The sequence below is a fragment of the Hylobates moloch genome, unplaced genomic scaffold (genome assembly GCF_009828535.3).
Source record: "Hylobates moloch isolate HMO894 unplaced genomic scaffold, HMol_V3 SCAFFOLD_19, whole genome shotgun sequence".
Taxonomy (NCBI): Eukaryota; Metazoa; Chordata; class Mammalia; order Primates; family Hylobatidae; genus Hylobates; species Hylobates moloch.
In genome coordinates, this window is record NW_026652294.1 from 74,846,781 (window position 1) to 74,867,405 (window position 20,625).

Genomic DNA, 20,625 nt, shown 5'->3' on the forward strand with positions numbered 1-20,625 from the left:
GACTGCATGTCTTTGGACACCAATAGCTGAAAAATCACTTTTTTCTGTGTCAGGCAGTGTAGTGAATGCCTGTCATGCCCTTGCTCACTAATCCTCCATAACAACACTATAAAGAAGGCATTGTTTACTCCCATTTTACAGGGGGGAATCTAAATCACTGTGGTGCCCAGAATTTTTCAATCTCGAAACAGTGGAGCTGAAAATTGCACCCAGGACCATCTGACTCCAGAGTTGTGCTTTTAGCCATTCTGCCATGCTGCTATTAAGCCTTTGATTGGGGGTTGTCCCTGTGGGGAGGGGAGAGCCCACTATCTAACAGCTCCCAATGGGATTACCCCACTGTGTATGTGTGTGTGTGTGTGTGTGTGTGTGTGTGTACATGCACACGTGGGCACACACGTGTGTGTATGTGTACATGCCCTTATGCACTGTGCTTGCTCAAGTACAGGTATGCTGGGGGAAACTTTGGAAGCCTAATTACTATTATAAATCAATGAGCCTGGGTTCCTGGGCTTTTAGCACAGTCCTTATGTACAATTTACAAATTCTTACTGACTTTTTATATTATAAAAGAAAAATTTTACCTGTTCAGTTTTTTAAAGTCCTTACAGTACTGAAACTTATAGTTTAAGTCCCCTCCCAGCCTTATGTTTGCCCCAATTCCACTGCCCAAAGGTAATGACTATTAAAAGATTGGCAAGTATTCTTTTAGACCTTTTTAAATGCTCATAGAACGAGACATATCTGTGTCTATGTATATGCCCATATGCCCTGTTATAAAAATGGCCTCACGTTCTGCACCTCACATTCTACATTTTGTTTTATGACTTGATTTTTTTAATCTTAGCAAAATATATGCTTTTGCTTTCCAGGTCATTGCATATAGAGTCTTCTTAATTGTATAGCTCTCGTAAGAATAGGTCATCATTTTTTAAATCATTCCCTTATTGATGAACTTTTTTTTTCATTTTTTACTTTTTCTAGCAATGCTATGTTAAATCTCTTCATATATATATATGCATGTTTATATAAACACTCCTGTACACACATATATACATATATATCTTTGCACAGTTTCTTAGGAAATATTTCTAAAAGAGAAAATGCTGGATTACTGAGTTGCACATTTTAAAGTTGGATAGGTATTGACACATACTCTTTTAGGAAGGCTATACTAATTTAGACTCTCATCAGCAGCACATCACAGGGCCCATTTCCTCACACTGAATGTTAGTATTTTAAATTTTGCCGATTTGTAAAGCAAAGATTGGTGACTTGTTTTAATTTTTTCCTTTAGCTAGTAATGTAATTGAGCATCTTTTTATATTTTCATCAAACACTTAAAGACAGTATTAATAGTAACAGGGATTAAATAACAAGAGCTATGACCTGGGTTTTTACATTATTTAAGTATCTTTCACCCTGTCAGTCAAGCTGTGTCATTTGCAGCAAGACAGTTTGTTTTCCTGATTGGAACTCAGAAATTTATTGATGAGAAAGAAATATCCAGAAAAATCTCTTATATCACTGACCATCATGACTTCGTCAGTCAACTTAAAAATGCCTATAGAAAGTGTTTAATTAATATTATTACAGATTTAGCACTTTTTCTTTCTTTGGGGGAAGTAATGACATCTTTCTAGAAGCAAATGTTCTTATACCTGAAATTCATGAAGTTAGCCTCTCATGAAGGGAGCTCTTAAAATGAATTAATATTTTTCTGATAACACTATTCTATGTGTTCCTCTGTTGGACTCTTCAGGGCTAAACATGTTAATGACAATCTATGTCTTATATTTCTTATATTTTAAACTGGAATTACTCTTATAAATATGGTAAACAATTGATGGTTTAGAAGAAGCAAAAAATGTAACAGCTATAGATAGAGCTTCCTTAAAATACATAAGTAAACATCTGGGTTGCTGGTAGCGAGGCCACTCTCTTCATAAAACAGAACAACAAAAACAATAGAATACTAGAACTGGCTTGATCTGTCCCCATTCACAGCCTCTGAGCTCAGCAACATGTTACAAAACAATCCCAATTCCCTTAGAATTTCTTGTTGGTTTACTTAGAATTGTGAGTGCTCTTTCTGATTACAGAAATTTCCCCTCTCTAACTAGATTGTTCAGACTAAACTCTTTATTTCATTCTTTCGTGAGGTCTTCGAGAACTAGACCTTACAAAAGGTAAGTCTATTGAAATAAAAACATTTCGGTATTTTTCTAGATCACTTAAGTATGACTACCGAACCCTCCCTTCTTACGTTCATCACCAAACCCAACCTCATCTCACACATCCCAAAACAAGCTCTTATATTTCCTTGCCATTGTGACAAAATCATTCAGGGAATCTGAATTGGCAAAAGAGTTACCCAAGGTTCTTTGCATCTGTGGATCTGGGCTGATGCGGTATTTTTGTCAATACCAATGAGGTCAGTGGCAGTACCTACATTCATATATCAATATATGTTTTATAAATCACTCTTACATAATTTTTTTCAGTGCCTAGTAACTATGGGTATATAGAAATTGCCCAATAAATACTTATTGAATGAATGCCTGACAAGATACAAAGGCAAGCTTCCTGGTAGCCAGATGGAGATAACAGAGATCCCGGGATCCAGTGATATATGTCAGGTTTCCCAAATACAACACCCACGTTCCTATCTCAAAGCCACTTATATAGGTTTCTGTACTTTTACTTCAAGCCCAAATGTAATCTTAACATAATGTTGTAGAGAGTAGGTTTTGGGAAAGCCTAACCGTATATAATAGAGACTCAGCTATGAAGCAGAAGTTCGGAGGGAAAAATAATTGACTCATTGGATCACTGGCAAGGATGAGGTAGGGGCCCACTTTTAGATTAGAGTGCTGGAAATTTGTGTAATAACAGACTTGGATTCGAAGAAGCAAAAAATCACCTAGTTAGTAAAGCGGATGTAATGTGGGAGTTTGGTTACAGCTGGACCACAGAAGTCTAAGCCACAAGATCAGTATGGGACCAACAGTGAGACCAAGACTTCTGAGTCATTCAAATTAGGTCCCATGATTTCACCTTGACCAAGAACTGACATGTGAGAGACAGGCATTGGGAGAGAGAGCCAGGCAAGTCATCTGGATCCATATCTGCTGAGAGTGTAATTCAAGGCCCTTTTGGAACAATCATCACCACCTTATCCCCAAGAGCCCCATCTACCAGCAAGAAAGGGCTGGGATCCTGCCCAAGGGGAAGAGATGCCCATGGAAAGAACTCCTTCTCTCCATTTCAAATGAAATTAGAGCCGTTCTGTTGTTATTTTAAATTGGTATTTCACTTGGAAAACTTTCAGATGTTTGTAAATCATCTAAAGATGTTCTCTTAGAGCCTCTCAAACTTTAAGAAATACCTTATTAAATATACAGAATTCCAGGCCCTTCTTCCACAGTCGGCCATAGAGCTCAGGAATGTGCATGTTCAACACACATGCCAAGGTGGAGCTGATACCCCCAACCCTGGTAAGAATCATCGGCCTAGACACCAAGTGTAGGGCTCAGTGCCCTCTCACCGTGGCTCCCCAGTCAGAGATAACCCAAAGGAAGCAATTTGCCTGTGACTCGAGAGGTTAAGACTCTCCAGCTTCCTCCTCCCTTTATCTCTTGGGGAAGTCTTTTTGAGACAGAGTCTTGCTTTGACCCCCAGGCTAGACTGCAGTGGCGTGATCTAGGCTCACTGCAACCTCCACCTCCCAGGTTCAAGCAATTCTCCTGCCTCAGCCTGCTGAGTAGCTGGGATTACAGGCACCTGCCACCATACTGGACTAATTTTTGTAGTTTTAGTAGAAACAGGGTTTCACCATCTTGGCCAGGCTGGTCTCAAACTCATGACCTCGTCATCCACCCACCTCGGCCTCCCAACGTGCTGGTATTACAGATGTGAGCCACCGCACCCAGCTGGGGAAGTCTTTTAAAAAAAAAGCTATAGAACCACGCTGGCTCACATAGATTTCAGGGGAGGCTGAAGGGAATTGACATGCAGCAGCACTTCCTTTTAGTAATCCATGAAATCTCCGTCTGGAATCTTCTTCTCTGCCAGATCTTTCTTACAGCAAAGCATAGTTGGAAAGACAAGGGCATTTAAAATTAAATCTACATCTTTACCATGCTTCCCTTGTTCTGTTTTAGGTCCAAGTAGCCCTGGTCAAAAGATTGCTTGTGAGTTTATGGGAAAATTACTGATACAACCATCGGCAGATTTACCTTTCTGCTCAGAGAAGGGAGGATGACAGGCAACACCAGGCTTATAATGAGACAGTAGGAGCTAGAATTTTTAGTGGGTTTTACTGTTGGCAAAATACTTTCACGTTTATTATTTCAGTTGATCCTTGCAGCCACCCAATAGGGATACATGTATACTAGCAACCAGCAGTTCCCCTGATAGAAAAATTCCCAACTCCTTCTTATCAACTTTGGCAAAGTGTTTGCTCCACACTGCATCAGATACAGAATATCCAAATCTCCACCCTTCATTCTGATCCTTACTTGTATCCAGGATTTTTGAGTTACAGGGAGTAGTTGGCAGGTGATAGAGTGTGGGTGGCTACTAATAGGCAACTGGGCACTGAATCCTTTGTTCCCTGTGCTGCTTCTCCTTCCCACGTTGAGGATTCTGATGCCACGTGAGTGTTACTATCTCTTTTTATAAATAGGGATCACAGGCTCAGAGAGGCTAGAGTTCCCTCAAAGCCACACAGCTAGTACATGGCAGAGCTGGCTTTCAGATCCATCTCGGACCCTCAGGAGTTCCTGGTTTTGAGAATCTCTATTTTATGTAATTTCCAAATGTGCATTATCACCATCAGGACTCACTGAACCGTTTTACTATAACTGTATATATCCACACATGGCAATTACTGAGACACATTGCAATTAGTTTACTTTGGCAGCTTATCATTTTGAGAATTTGGAAGCCATAGGCCACCACGCGCTAGGGTTTTGGGTGGTTTGGGGATATTCAAATGAAAACTGATTACATCTTTTAATCAAGAGTGTTTTAAGCATGCTGCCTTCTCACTCTGTTTTTTTCCCCCTATTTCCCTATTGTCCCTTTTAGCCACCTGCTCTGCTCACTCCCATCCCCTTGTTTGAACCTTTTGCAGATGTGAGTAGCAGAACCTCCTCTTTCTCTGCTACCTAGTCCCTGGAAATGAGTATATAAGCCTCAGGGCCAAAATGTGGTTCGCAGTGATAAATGCTGTTTCCAGCTTGCTACAGACCAGATGAGGTGCCGTGAGGGGCACAAGTGGAGACAGTACCCAGCATGTTCAGAGTGCATCTCGCTGTGGCGTGCAAGTTGGCAGCAAGAGCTATAAATGAAAATGGCCTTGCTTCTTGGAACCACGTGGGCTTTTCTAATTAGAAGCCTTCATGCTACAACCCATCTCTCCAAGGACAAAGGGACCAGGCAGTTGCTCCAGTGGTCAACTTTTGAACCACTGTCATGGGTTCCTTCAAAAGAAATGTGCCTAAATGGAATTTTCAGGGTTATTATTTCCATTATCTTCCTCTTTCTTAGTAGAGTAGTTGCTTAAATGTCAGTCGTAAATAGCTCGAGTGCTTTGCAAGCTGGTTCAGTTCTCAGCCCGAAGAAAAATCTGTCTTCCTAACACAGTCTGTGAGCTGTTCCTGCAGCTTCCCCATTTATAGACTCTGTATTAAAATGAAGAGTCAGTTTTTATACCTCTTCCAGGAGGATGCTTAGTAGAGTCCTACCTCAGATGAAGACCTGGATGGTACTGATGGCCAAGACAAAAAGCCAAGGCAAAAATGATAACCAAATTGTGGCAGTTTCACTTTTAAGGGCAGTATGATTTTATCCTTAATGGTAGTAGGTTATGTGATAAAAATTGCTTAAGAACTTCTTATGTCCTCTACATATTTCTAAGCTTATTTCATGGTTACGTAATTGAACCGAAGACCTACTATGTGCCAGAGAATACACTAAATGCTTTTATAAACACTATTATACATAATATTTTCCACAACCCTGTAAAATTTCAAAGAAAATGAGGCTGAAGAAAAAATCATTCATCCAAAGACACACAGTTCGTTAACGGGTCATCTGGGATTCAGACCCAAATCCAAGTTGTTCGTGCAATGGATGGAAATAAAATAGGGGCTAAATCAGAAAATTGGCCATGAGAAATTTCTGAAATGTGAAATGTCTCTGTTTCTACACTTGAGGGTTTGTAGAATTTTTCAGTGATTAGGTGATTTTTACTAATTAATTACTTTTCTCCCTGAGAATATTTGCACCTTCCAAAATGTTGATGCAATCTGGGGAACTCTGCCTGCAACCTGGCAGTGAGAAACCTCCTCAAAAGTGGCAAGATTGCATTTAAATTGATTTGGTCACGAGCCTGAGCCCCAGTAATCTGACATGAACTATGTCCTTGAATAGATAAGAATTTGAGTCCTGGTTCTGAAACGTGGTAGGTATGAGGATTTGGATAAATTTAGTTATTTTAACTTCTCCCTCTGTTTTTTTTTTTTTTTTTGGCTATAAACTGGGGACAATATTACTTAACGAAAAAGTTGTTTTAATGATGAAGATTTTCTATGTAAAACACCTGGGGCAATGCCTGTCTCTGAGTAAATAAATATTAGTTCCTTTCCTTCCTTATGACAGAATTCTGAGTGGTTGGTATAACACTAACCAAAATATTTTTCCAAAATGCCAAAGCAAGGAACCTGCCAGTGAGAAAGCTCTGGACTTAGTAGGAGATTGTGTGATTGCTGTTTTCATTCTGCTGCCCATTCGTTTTAATACAAAGGTTACATCCACAAATAATTCCAAATATCTAGATATTTAGAAATATTAGAATGGTTGGATGAATTTTGCACTTTTATTGACATGATATCATATAAACAAAGTATTGGTTATAAAGGCAAGGCACTCAACACTTCCTCTGCTTCCATCTCGTTGTCTAAAATGGGAACATTTGTTTGAAGTACCTGCTTACAGGACAGAAATGTCAGAAGGCTACTTAAGAAGAAATTTTTATGGTATTCTAATATTAAGGTACCATGTAGGTAGTGAGTCTATGATTCCCTGGGCCTTTCTCTGAATTCAAAGTTTGAATGTATAGAATTATGCCGAGCAGATGCAACCCCAAAGACTATATTCTTATACCCTCTAGGAGCTTTTTCAGAAACTTATCTATGTGTTCTTTTTTTCTCATTGGCTCTGACATGGATTACAGAAGGTTTTCCAAGGCAGCAGGTCAAGGGTCCCCAGAGAGCAAGGGCTCCACAAATATCCCGAGTGTTGGAGAAGAAATGAAGGGAGCCAAGGGGAGTGAGGACATTTATCTTATTTCTCCTCTGTCCCTTTTCTTTTCCTTCCCCATCAAAATTTGTATTTTCAGAGACTGTTTAGTGTAGTTGGTTGGGGGAATTCATAACCGCCGTTAGTGATAGAGAGCTTTAACCTGGACAGGGAGCGTTTGAATCCCTGGGAAGCACCTAACTGACTCAAGTAAACTTCCCACTCCTAGGCTGTGTGGAAGCGTATTTTTAGCAGGAATTCTTGTTATACTTGCTGTTGTCTTTGTCATCTGCTTTCCCATGCCCATTCCATTCACCAGGAAGCAGAATCCCTGGATTCAGCAAACCTTCCTTTATTCTACCATCTGACTTTGCACTCCAAGGCTGAGTGAAACCAAAGAATCTCCTCAGCAGGAAGAAAGTCTGGGTTGGCCAGGGAGGAGCCAGTCCCACAGAGAGCTGAGGACTGTAGGTCTCTCTTAAGTACTGGGGTGTATGGAAAGAAGAAAGATATCACATCAGTAAAAGGCCTGTATTTTAATTCTTATTAAAGTAACTAAGATTTCCTTACATTTATTCAGTCAACAAATACATATTGAATGCTTACTACATGCCAGGTACTAGTCTCAGCGCTATGGATACAATAATTAACAAACTGGACAAGGTGTCTGCCTTCATGGAATACATATTCTGGTGGGGAAGGTATCTACTACAGAGATACATAATATAAAGTGATACGTGCCCACCCATTTATTTAATAGACTATTTCAGAGCAGTTTTGGGTTCACAGAAAAATGTAGTGGAAAGTGCAGGGAGTTCCCATACACCCTCCTCCCCCCACCCCCTCCACACACAATCTCTCCCACTACCAACATCCCACACCAGAGTGGTGCATTTGTTACAATCCATAAACCTACAGTGACACATCAGTTACACTCAAAGTCCACAGCTGATATTAGGGGTCACTCTTAGTATTGTACAGCCTATGAGTTTTAACAGATGTATAATGGCATCTTTCCACCATGATAGCATCATACAGAAAAGTTTCGCTACCTCTGTGCTCATCCTTCCCTCCCCCCAACCTGTGGAAAGCACGGACTTAATACTGTCTCTATAGTTTTGCCTTTTCCAGAATGTTGTATAGTTGGAGTCATGCAGTATGTAGCCTTTTCTTTTTTCTTTCCTTTTTTTTTTTTTTTTGAGACAGAGTCTCGCTGTCACCCAGGCTGGAGTGCAGTGGCGCAATCTCGGCTCACTGCAGGCTCTGCCCCCGGGGGTTCACGCCATTCTCCTGCCTCAGCCTCCCGAGTAGCTGGGACTACAGGCGCCCACCACCTCGCCCGGCTAATTTTTTGTGTTTTTAGTAGAGACGGGGTTTCACTGTGTTAGCCAGGATGGTCTCGATCTCCTGACCTCGTGATCCGCCCGCCTCGGCCTCCCAAAGTGATGGGATTACAGGCGTGAGCCACCACACCCAGCCCCATGTAGCCTTTTCAGATTGGCTTCTTTCACTTAGCAATATGCATTTAAATTGAAATTCCCTCCATGTCTTTTCATGGCTTAATAGGTCATTTCTTATTAGTGCTGAATAATATTCCATTGCCTGCATGTACTGCAGTTTATTTATTTATTCATTTGCCTACTAAAGGAAATCTCAGTTGCTTCCAAATTTTGGCAGTGATGAATAATGCTACTATAAACATCCATGTACAGGGTTTTGTATGGACATAAGTTTTCAAACCCTTTGGGTAAATACAAGAGGACACAATTGCTGAATCCTATGGTAAGCATATGTTTAGTTTTGCAAGATACTGCCAACCTGTCATCTAAAGTGGCTGTACCATTTTGCAGTGAAAGACAGTTCCCATTGCTCCACATCCTTGCCAGCATTTGGTGTTATCACTGGTTTCGGTTTTCACCATTATAATAGGTGTGTAACCAAAGATGCTCCAATTCGTCTTCATTAGTAGTAACAGGGGCCTTATGTGGTGCGAGTCAGTGCTTCTTGAAAATAGCCACCTTTTCAGACCTGTCGTAGGTCAGTGCCTTTGGTTACAGTGGATGTGACATATGAGACTTAGTGACCCTGAAGTGGATTGAGCAACAATATCCTTATTCTGTGGGAATATTCCAGCTTGTAAAGCAGCCCAGAGGCATAGGGTGAATTCTTTTCCAGGTGACCAGAACTTCTAGACTTGCACATTAGGCTGGGGTCCTCCAGATCGAGGATTGTTGTCCTTCATTTGCTCTGGCTTAACTAACAAGCAGAATGCTGAGATTGTCCTTTAACATAGGGTCACAGAGAGGAAGAAGAAGAGGAACAGCAGAAGTATGGAAGGGGATGGTGGTGAGTGGTGGTGAGATGTTGGCAGTTGGTTGTGGAAGTGTAGAGCCACTAGTATTTGGGGGAAACAGCAACCCTGGTGTGGCCGTCAGCATATGGCTCTTGTCTTGCTGGGTCTTAGGGGATGCCACCACTGTCCCTAAACCAAGGAGCGAGTTGCCCTAGGGGCTTCACTGGTTATGTACCATCTTTTCTTCTTTTCTTTCCCTGGACTTGGTTTATGGGAAGTATTCAAAGGTGGTAGGCCAAGGGCCCCAAAAGAGTAGGGGAATCCACAAAGAGCCATAGAGTGCTGGAAAAGAAGAAATCTGAAGGCAAAGGAGAGTGGGGTCATGCATCTTCTGTGTCCCTGTTCTTGGGGTCCTGGTTTGAGCCCACCCATTCATCACTTATGCTTCTCCACGTCCCTGCATATGCAGCCACCATATGACTGGGGCCAAAATCGCTACACTTCCTAAAGTAGTAACCCACAAAATTATAGTCTCTGCGGAAAAATAATTAGAGCTGTAAAGCTCATAAATATACATCCTTCCTTCCACTTGGCTAGCAAACAGCCACACGACCAAGAAACTGAGGGGCTGCCAACTCTGCCTCTGCCGCTGATATCTGCTTATTCTTCTACCCAGGCACAAACTGCTTAGCACCAACGGCAGGAAATGTGTTCTGCCAGGGCTGGTTCTCAGCAGAGCTGTGGGGTGGCCTCCTGACTATACCTGCCATCAGCAGACAGGGCCAAACAAAGGGAACCACACTCAAAACTTCCTTATTTGTTCCTTTTCATTATTCCTATCTTGAATGCATTCCGGAAAAAAGAATTGCATCTCTATGTATCCCTTAAAGAAAATTTTCTTTCTATTGTCATATGTAGTATGAAATTATGTTACTTGATTTCTCATTTATATGTTTGTCTTCCTTTCTTTCTCACTAAAATGCAGGCTCCAAAAAGGCATGGAGTGTGATTTATTTACCATTATATCCCCAACACTTCAATAAGTGCTTAGTGAATAGTTGTCAAGTAAATGAAAGCATAGAAATTGAAATGCTTATGTTATTAGAAGAATAGAAAAAGAAAAAAGTAAAAGTAACAGTTATAGGGTGTGAACTCTGTGTCAGGCACACACCCAGCACTTTACACTGGGTGGTCTCTGTTAATCCTCTTTAGTCTCTGTGATTACCTTACAAGTAGATACTGTTAACACTCTCATTTTGCAAAATTACAATGATTGCAGCAAAGGCAAGCACACACATTAGTCACTGTTTCTTCTGAAAAGTCAAAGAATAGATGACTCCTGAGGTTTGGGTAGTGGCTGAAAACCCATAGCACTTGGCCTGGATCCCTGGATTGATACAGTCTGCATCACATGGAGTTAAAGGGTTTTCCCATCTGACATATCAAGGGGTCTTGGAACACCCAGCATTGTTTCCAAGGAGTCTCCTAGAGGATCCTGCCAAGCCTGATTAGGTCACACTCTGGTGGGGGAAATTCTGGGGAACCTTCCTGATGTTTTTGAGGGGTTCCTATTGTTGTATGTGGACCCCCTGGACCTATGAGTTGTCATCATGGTCCAGGCTGAGCCTACTGCAGGGAAGGAGCTGTCTCAATTCTGAGTGTTGTCCACGTAGCACTTTTCCTAATGCCCACAGTTTGGTGGTGGTTCCCCAGCCTCATTGTAAAGGAAAACAAGCACTTTGTTTTGCAAGGCCATCTGCTGCATAAACAAACCTACTAAGTACACAGATCATGACTTATCCCCTTGATGAGGTGTAGGCTGATGGTATTAATCACCATCCATGTTCCTCAACAGTTGGGTAGAGCCTTCTGTGTTGACACTCCACCATCATATGGTAGGATAAATGGAGACCCACAAGGGCACATCGCCACCCTGGTGCGCATGGAGAGCTAGGCCTGCAATCTGAAGTGAAGAAAGTGGGTGACACATTTCTTTTTCCTTCTGCTGCTTCCAGAGGGGAACGTAGTACCTCTAGGAGGGTTGGAGTGCCCTGGCAGTTTAGCTTAAAACATTCCTCAGCTTCTTGAGGGGTTGGGAGTTGAGGGACCATTCTTTACTTATTAATGTATTTATATTCTGGTTCCTTCCACAAAGATTGAAGTGGCAAATTTGCAAGGAAAATATAGATGTATTAAAAAATCTAATATACTTTCTATCTTGAAGGCTAGGAGCCTAAGATTATTTATGTTGCTTTATTTAAACTTGGGGTGGGTCATGTGTTTTTCTTTCTAGAATTTAATGAGAAATACTCTTGAAACAAAGTTGGCTAGACCTGGGAATTCAGATTGCTCTAGAGCTGTGCTGTCAGGTACAGTAGCCATGAGTGGCTATTTAAATTTGAATTAATTAAAATTCAATAAAATTTAAAAGTCAGTTCTTCAGTCACACTAGCCACATTTCAAAGATGTAATAACCACATGTAGCTATTGTATTGGACCGCACAAAGAGCATTTTCATCATCATGGAAAGTTCTCTTGGATAGCATGGCCCTAGAGGGTATCCTTCTATTATCATATTTACTCTTGTAATTCCTTTCTCCTCTAACCTTCCCCACTCCCTTTCTAGTTTGGGAAGAAAATCCAAAGCTTCATGGGGCTGCTTTATCATCATTAGCAAAAGGGAACGTGAACTCTTTAACCTATCGTCACAGAGACACTAGTGACTCCGTGACTAAAAGAAAAAGAAAAAGCCTTCTAAGAATGAATGAATGTGAAGAAACTCATGCATGATACTAGAGGCGAAAACAGAAGATAAATATATAAAACATTTCAGTTTTGTGTGTATATAGCTGGCCATTTCTGAATCGTGGAAATAAAAAATAATTTTTGCCTTCTTTGTTTATACTAGTCTGCATTTTCTAGTTTATAATTAGCCTCAAATATTCTTATAATTAGAACAAGTTTGTTTTTAGGAGGGGAGAAAAAAACTTCCCAAAACTGAGAGGAAGAGGAATGATTCTCCTTGACCTTTGGGAACTGCGGTTTAGGTAGAATACATTTATCTGCAAGTTCCTCCCCTCCTCCATTCTTGAAGGCAAAATAACTTTTAAGGTAGAGGGGTGATTCTGTAATTAAATGTATAACAACAACTAACATTTATTGCCAACTTATATTTATATGTATGTTCTTATGCTATTATAAATGCATGTGTTCTCACTCCAGCTATATTATCAATCCTCAAAGACAAAGATGTTGTCTTATATTTCTTTGGTTTCAGCAATGGCACCCTAACCAGCACTTGATAGCCACTATTGACTGATCAGTCAATATTGAATTCAGAGCAATCTGAATTCCCAGGTCTAGCCAACTTTGTTTCAAGAGTATTTCTAATTAAATTCTAGAAAGAAAAACACATGATCCACCCCAAGTTTAAATAAAGCAACACAAATAATCTTAGGCTCCTGGCCTTCAAGATAGAAAGTATATTAGATTTTTTAATACATCTACATTTTCCTTGCAAATCAGTCACATAGCCACAATCTGACTGATGGACAGATTGGCTGACCTTGCCACCACTCTCAGGTTTTATGCCCACAAAATGTGTTAACATCTTGCCTTATTTTGCTTTGGGTCCGAGAAGTAGTGTTCTTTCCAAATTTGCTACATGAAATCCAACCGCTGGAATACAGGAGCCATTCATTAGAAAATGAGTTAGGCCTTCTCTGGGTTTGTGTGTGTGTGGCAAGACCCTAACAGAATTTTAAAAAAATTCTTGGTTTGTGAAAATAGCGCTGGGAAGAGAATATGTGAAAACTCTTTGAGTGACCACAGCCATCCACACCAGTGTATTTGGCATCTCTAGTAACTGGCTACTTGGAGGGAGAGATTTAATAAAGAGGATTTTCTTTTCTTGAGTTGGCTGTTAGAGTGATAAAACATGCTTGTGGGGCCATTCTGGTTTTGACAGTTTCCTGTGTCAGCCAAGACACCCACAGGCAGGAATTAGAGTCTACTCTGTCCTCCTCGCTCACATCCAGACTAGGAGATGAAGCCCAGAATGTTGGATTTGATATTTCACTTTTCCAGGTGTATTTTGTCACATCACAAACCTTCTATACTCTCATATATCACAACATTTGAATATAGACTGAAGCACGTGACACTTCTGTTCCCTCTCAGAAAAAGGAGAGAAGATAGGAAAGGGTGAATAAATTGGTTTTCACGAAAGGCCAGTGAAAGTCTCTATCATTGTCCCTGAATGATTAATGTCCCTACTTGCGAAGTTGTGGGAGTTTAGTAAAAAAAAATATCTTCTTTTCTTGGAAGGTTGATATTACACTGAGGAGTGCTATCAGGAAATTTATGGGTGACAAATATGAGGAGAGTTTGCATAAAGATATAGATAGCAAATATTGTCTATTTGCTCAGGAGAGATTATATTCTAGTAGACCAACCATGGCGGTTTATGCTAACGTTTTCCTCCTGACGATACTGCCATATTTGCCTGTGCCTGGCCTCCAGGTACCAAAGTCAAGATCAGTCCAAGGAACTACCGAAACCATACATCTCCACATTCCAGGTTCCCTCAAACCACTCAGACATGTTGCTGTTTGGAGCCCCCATTAGGATAAATGAAGAAATTAGTCTGTGTGTCCGTTAGTGCAGGATTGAGGAGCCATCAGCAAGAAGAGGTATACAGCTCAGGTCTTCAAAAGGCCAAAACTGTTGAAGAGTCCACCTAGGAACAGGGGGTGTGCCACATACCTGCTGCCTTGTCCTTTCTTACATTGGTTATTGTTAAATAACTTACTTGTTCTTTTTGGAAATTTTATTTCCCTCAATAAACTTTTATTTTTAAGAAATACATTGTCATTATAAAATAATTTTGTTTTTTATTTAGCAAACATATATACTATGTAATTTATATTATTAAATTATATATAAATGCTAATTATAAAATTGTATAATATGTAAATATTAACTCATTTAATCTTTATAACTCAGTATGATGTAATTACTGTTATTAACCTGATTTTACAAATTGGAAAACTGAGGCACCAAGAAGCTAAGTAATTTGCCAAGACTACACAGTTGGTAAGTAGTTGAGCTAGGATTTGAACCGCAGGATCCAGAGTACTTGCTCTTCACTATTGCTAAAATTCAAAAAAAATATACAGGCAAAAAAAACACACCCAAAGACAACTATAGATATGGTAACTTGCCATCTTTATTCTGTAACATAGGCATCCATGCAACTGATCCTAGGCTTTGTATTCAATTTTGTATCTTGCTTTTTGAAACATGAACCTTATAATGGTCTTTCCATGTTGTTAAAAGCTTATTATAAATACTGTTTTAACACCTATTTAAAATTCCCATCACATAAATGTACCACTGTTTGCTTAGACATTCTCTTATGGTTGGCCATTTTGGTTCTTCAGTTTTCTGTTTTGATCACTAGTGCTGCAATCACTGTCCCTGTGCAGAATTTCTTAATGTTCTTCAGAACATATTTTCAGGATACTTTATCAAAGTGTATTTCCTTAATCCAGTAGCCTGAACACTTTTAGGGTTCTAGATTCAGGTTGTCAAACCGTTTTCCAAAAGGCTTGTACTCTCTTCCAGTGTCTACAACATTACATAGAAATGCCTTCTTCATTCACACTTCAGCATTGAGAATGATTTTTAGAAATCTTTGCCAATGTCATAGGTAGAATGTGACATTTTATCATTGTTTTGATTTGTATTTCTTTGTGGGCTTGAGAGTTTACAGTTTGCTCATATTGGATGATCAATTATATGAGTATTTATGAGTGGTCTGTTTGGGTCCTTTGCCTGCCTGTCTATTGAAACCACCCCTTTGGGCATCAAAAGGAAAAGAGACAATAGCTTTCCATTCTTTCTTCTTCTGGCTTGACGTGGAATTTCCTTAGGTATTTTCCTAGTCTATACTAATAACAAGCATTTAATCTTCTTCCAAACCTTATGTGGATTTTTCTGTTGATTCTATATAAAGTGCACCCTAGTCTGCTTATAAAGGATATTATCATTTTGTTTTCTACTATGAATGTGCCCTGTCCATAAATCTGCATTTGATCTATCTTGGATCATAGACTCCTAGAGGGCCAGTATGTGTCTTTATGGACGGTTAAGCACACATTCTTTGGCAATATTCATAACAACCATAGAATAGGCCTCCCAGCGTCCCAGCAAGGGTGATCTGAGCAGTTACACAGGCTACATTGTGGGTCCTAATGGGAAATGAGAAGGGTTGAGAGCATAGTAGGTTGGATGTTATCACTTCACCCTGGTTTTACTTAAAGAGAGCTAAGAAGAAACTTAAATAGCACCTCCCCTCTCTTTTGATAGGTGGTTCATTTCTTTAATAAGGGATGAAGCCTTCCAGTCTCAAGAAGAGGCAGTTCTAGTAGAGGAAGGCACACAGGAATAAGGGTCCAAAGGCAATGGGTTTGTTCTGCATTCTCCATTATTTAGTGTTTGTGGAAGAAATCCTGGGGTACTTCCTCTATTAATCCCTTTTTTTCCATCAAAACCAGAATAGTGATATCAATAATAATTGGCATTTATAAAGTACTTTAAAACGTTACAGATGGACTTCCTTATCCAATGACTCACTTAATCTTCACAATAGCCCAGTGAAGTAGACAACGACATTCACATTTTACAATCGAGGAGACAGACACAATGAAATGTAGAGACTTAACAGCAGAGCCACAACTCTCCCTCCAATAACATATGGAACTAAGATTTCATTATTATATTTTCAAAAGCATATTATCCTGCAAGAAAATAATCTGTTGACTTAAATGTATTATGAGGCAAGGAGAAAGAAGAAAAAAGTAAGCCATCATGAAAGGAGTGGAGGATCATAGAAAAGAACCACATAGGACCCCAAGGAAAACTACATTGAATGGAAAAAAAATGAAAGGAATAGATGAAATAAAATTATCAAAAGGTTGATGATTATTTTCAAATACTACTCTTTTCTCATATTTTTCCTCTTTTGGAGTTTTATTTGTGTTTTATTTTTATTTTCTACCATTTTCATAACATTATTCACTTCCAGTTTTTCCATTTACTGTGACGATCAACCATAGAAATAGTTAAGTACATTCGACTATGGAACACTGTCTACCTAGCCAGGATAATAAGATCTAAATGTGCGTTATTTCTCTATTGGAAAGACAGATAGATGGATGCATTTTTAAGTGGGCCTTTTTAAGAGCATTCTGCAAGATTTTAATCAGTGTGAAAACAGAAGAAAATACAGGATAAAGGAAGTTAAAGAAGATGCATTTAAATGCCGGTAGGAGAGTCTAGGGTAGAAACCTCCCCTGAAGGTCAGGCCTTCAATGTCCAGGACTATTCAGAGAGTCTAGGGAAGGTAAGAAGCCTTCCCACTTCAGATACTAAAGCACATGATAAAAACGTTACACACTAACAAGCTTGGAAACCCCTCTAAGGTAGAGGAGCTTCAGCCCAATAGTGCATTCCAAATGTTTGCTTGGAAGATTTTACAGGTGGCCTTAAGAGTTAAAGGTATTTGTCATGTGAAGCCAGGCTGAGTGAGCTTCTGGCTGGGTTGGAATGATCTGTGGAACTTGTGCCCAAAGGAGCTCAATGCCATGCTTGCATTTCAGGATTTTATGGGCAGCTGCAGACGTTCTGCCCCCCACATTACCCTGATTCCCAGAGAACTGTGCCGCCTGTCAGCTCCTGCAGTGTGGTGCCTTCCTTTGAGGACTGCCTGGTCCCTACATCCATGGGCCAGGCCGGTTTTGATGTTTTCCACAGAGCCTTCTCGACTCACTCGGGCATTACAGGTGTGTTGGTTGTCTGTGACTCAAAAAATCCTGTCAACTGACAGGAGAGACCAGGTGGGCTGCCTGTGATCGACCTGGGCTGGACTTGACCAAGCACGTGACCCCATCAAATCCTGTTGAATGACCCCTGAAATGTCTCTCATCTTTGCCTTCCTCTCCAGCCCTCCTTCAGCCCCTCTTCTTCCACCACCCTGGTGCAGGAGCCATCATGTCTCTCCCAGACGATGGCCATAACCTTCCAGTAAGTCTCCCTGACCTGATTCCTCATCTTTACCATTCTGCCCTCCATACCACCACGAACATTGCCTCCCCAAAATGAAGAATAAAATATGCCTCTTTTCTGCTTAAATATATTAAATAGTTTCCAGTTGCCTAGAGAATAAATTTGACTCGCCAGCATGGCATTCAAAGCCCCCATAAGTTAGGCCTGATCCAGCTCTCCACACCTGCCCACACACATTTTTCCCTACATGCTCTTCACCTGAGCTTTGCCAGCACCCTTGACCCCACAGGCCTCTCCCTCTCTGTCTTTGCTCTTTGTTTCCTCCTTCCGGAATGTTCTTTCCATATTTCTTCATCTGTGAGAATTCCATTCTCTTTTATGACTCAAACTTTAACACCACCTCCTTTTTGAGGCCACCCCCAGCCATCCCTAGAACACTTTTCTTTTACTTCTTCTCAGCCTGTCTTTTGTGCGGTCATACTTTAGCCAGCTGCCTGCAAGTCAGCCTCTTCCCTCACTAAGGTCGCTGGAAACAGAGACTCACTATAGGGCCCAGGCTGGCATGGTTGCCTCCTTAGCCCCCAGTCCTCACCTGGTGAGCTGCATTACTGTAGTGCACTTCCAGTGGGTGTGGCATGGGGCAGGAGTTACTGACTTACTGTGTTCTTTCTCTTCCAGTGTATGATTTACCTTCAAGTTCCTCGAGCCTCTTTGGGGAGTCTCTCCGCAGCGGGGCTGAAGATGCTACCTTCTTGCAGATCAGTGCTGTGGACCGCTGTCCCAGCCAGCTCTCCTCTGTCTACACCGAAGGCTAAAAGCTCTCTTGGCCACTCCTGCACACCCAGGACCTTGATGTTGCTTGCCACCTTTTGTTTTCATACTCTCACAGACTGCATGAGGAAGGATGTCAGCCCAATCAGCAGGACCTGCAGAGTCACTGATGTTCTTTCAGAAGGCAGGACTGAATGGCAGAGCTAGCTCTGCAGGAATCACTGCAGTTGCTCCTTTTTCTCTCTGGGTTTCCTGGACTATGTGACCAGGAGGACTGTCTTTTCAAAGGGAATTTAGAGCCTCACTCTACTGGATACCTGTTACTTCCTGGCTGTCAACCCTTAAAGGACCCCAATGAAATGATGTGCATGTGAAAATGTAGTTTGGGGATGACCCGGCCTGAAAACTCCAAACAGGGAAAAAGACCTCAATTACCAGAGGCATAGTGACCTGCCTCACCTAATCCTCACCCTTGCTGCTCCTGATGCAAAGCCAGGCACAACAAGGGAAATCCATGTCCAAAGCATAGTGCAGTCTCAACTCTTAGAAACTCCCTGGGTTTCCCTTTTCTCTTAGCCACATGCTAACCAGTTGCTTCTCAGTGTTTCTTTAATAGAAAAATAAGGTTTTATATGCCAGCAGCCTATCTTTGTTTTTGCATTTTAAAGACTTAGTTATTTATATGTACTTTAAAATGAAAAAAAAAATATGTAAAGGTCTGTTCTTTGGATGGAAATCATTATTATTGTAATCACCTCAGCTATAGACATTTTGCACAGCTGTGGTTCTGCCTGGCCCCACCTCTGGCATGTTAGTTTTGCAGTTAGCAAAGGCTACCTGAGGGAAATGGAGTGGGCACCTCCCGCACCAACAGTCCTGTAGCTGGAACCTTCCTGGGTTGACTGTTTAGTAACTCCACCTCAAAGACTTTGTTCAAAGAAAAACGTTGTTTGACTGGTTTACCCATTGCCTCCACTCTGGTGCTGCACCCAGAGAAGTGCCAGATGTGAGAACTGGGACAGACTGAGTCGTGTGCCAGCTTCCCTTGGAAAACCAAACCTAATGATGCTTGACTTCCAGTGCTCAGATTTTACCAACGTTTTTCAGGATATCCACTCCTCTGTCTGTCTCTTCCCTATACTTCTCTCCACCCTCTTTGTGCATCCCTCTTACCCTCTTCCTGACTGTGGTTCAGATATCCCCACCAGCCGCCACTGTCTGATCATCTTGGGAAGGTAGAAGTGACAGTTCTCGAAAAGTCTAAAGAAAGAGGCAATTCTTTTTCTAAGTTCCAGTTTGAAGGCCTGGAATTTTCACATAGCACTTGGTCGAAAATATCAAGCCTAAATAGGAAGTCACTTTCTGTGACACCTCTACATAGCTATTACAGATCCTAAGTCCTAGGGCATCAGCTATAAAAATTGGCCAGTCCCAAGGACACAGTAAGTTCTAACATTCTGGTACTATCATATTTCAAGTATTTTTTCTCACTTTTTAAAAATGTTTTTCTGAACAAAAGTGAAACAATGCCATTTGTCAAACTAAGATCATTACAATCTTCAACAAGACAACTAAAACAGCTTGATGTTAGATGGGATTCTGTGACAATTTGTATACTAACGGGTCCTTCCAGTCTCCCTCCACAGTCCCACAATCGGAAGTATTCTACCTGATTCCAGAGTTCATTCCCACTTGCAGTAGAATGAGGTGAATGAAGAACCAAGTGTGGGTTTTGTTTTCACAGTGCACTTGGTCAATCTAGTTTCTCTGAGTAGTGGGCTGTATTCTAAGAAAAGCTTTCATGTAGACGTCAAAGTCTGCAAAAGAGATGAGTTAGCCACTTTACAAAAACCTGCTCTGCTTTACAAAAGATGCACATCAGGCTTCCTTTAAAAGTGAACTCCAAGGCTGCTTGGAAAGTACCACCCTTCTGGCAGACTTTGTGGGTCATGTCACTTGGCCTAAGCAAGTGGCCTAACATATGCATGCTCACAGCTAGTAGCATCCCTCATGCGTCCTCTGTCATACTCTGGAAAGAAAAAAACTCTGCTATCTTCAGAGAAACCATCTATTCATACTTAAATATGGAAGCCTTTACAAGGAACTCAAAATACATTTCATTTGTACAGTGAGAAAAAAGATGAAAAGGCAAGGTTGTTATTGCAGTTGACATTGTCAGCCGTGCCTTT

The 20,625-nt window shown here is 40.9% G+C and overlaps 1 protein-coding gene across 2 annotated transcripts in view; it reads left to right on the top strand.

Annotated features, from left to right (window-relative positions):
- The window catches only part of GLIS3 (GLIS family zinc finger 3), a 492,055-nt gene extending 471,763 nt beyond the window's left edge, over positions 1 to 20,292 (top strand). For both annotated transcript variants that reach the window (XM_032138518.2, XM_058431727.1), the window contains exons 9-10: positions 17,260 to 17,442; positions 18,344 to 20,292. In XM_032138518.2, coding sequence (XP_031994409.1) covers positions 17,260 to 17,442; positions 18,344 to 18,480 — 320 coding nt within the window. In that variant the 3' untranslated portion in view covers positions 18,481 to 20,292. The remainder of the gene's footprint in view (positions 1 to 17,259; positions 17,443 to 18,343) is intronic.
- Positions 20,293 to 20,625: the final 333 nt, after the last annotated feature.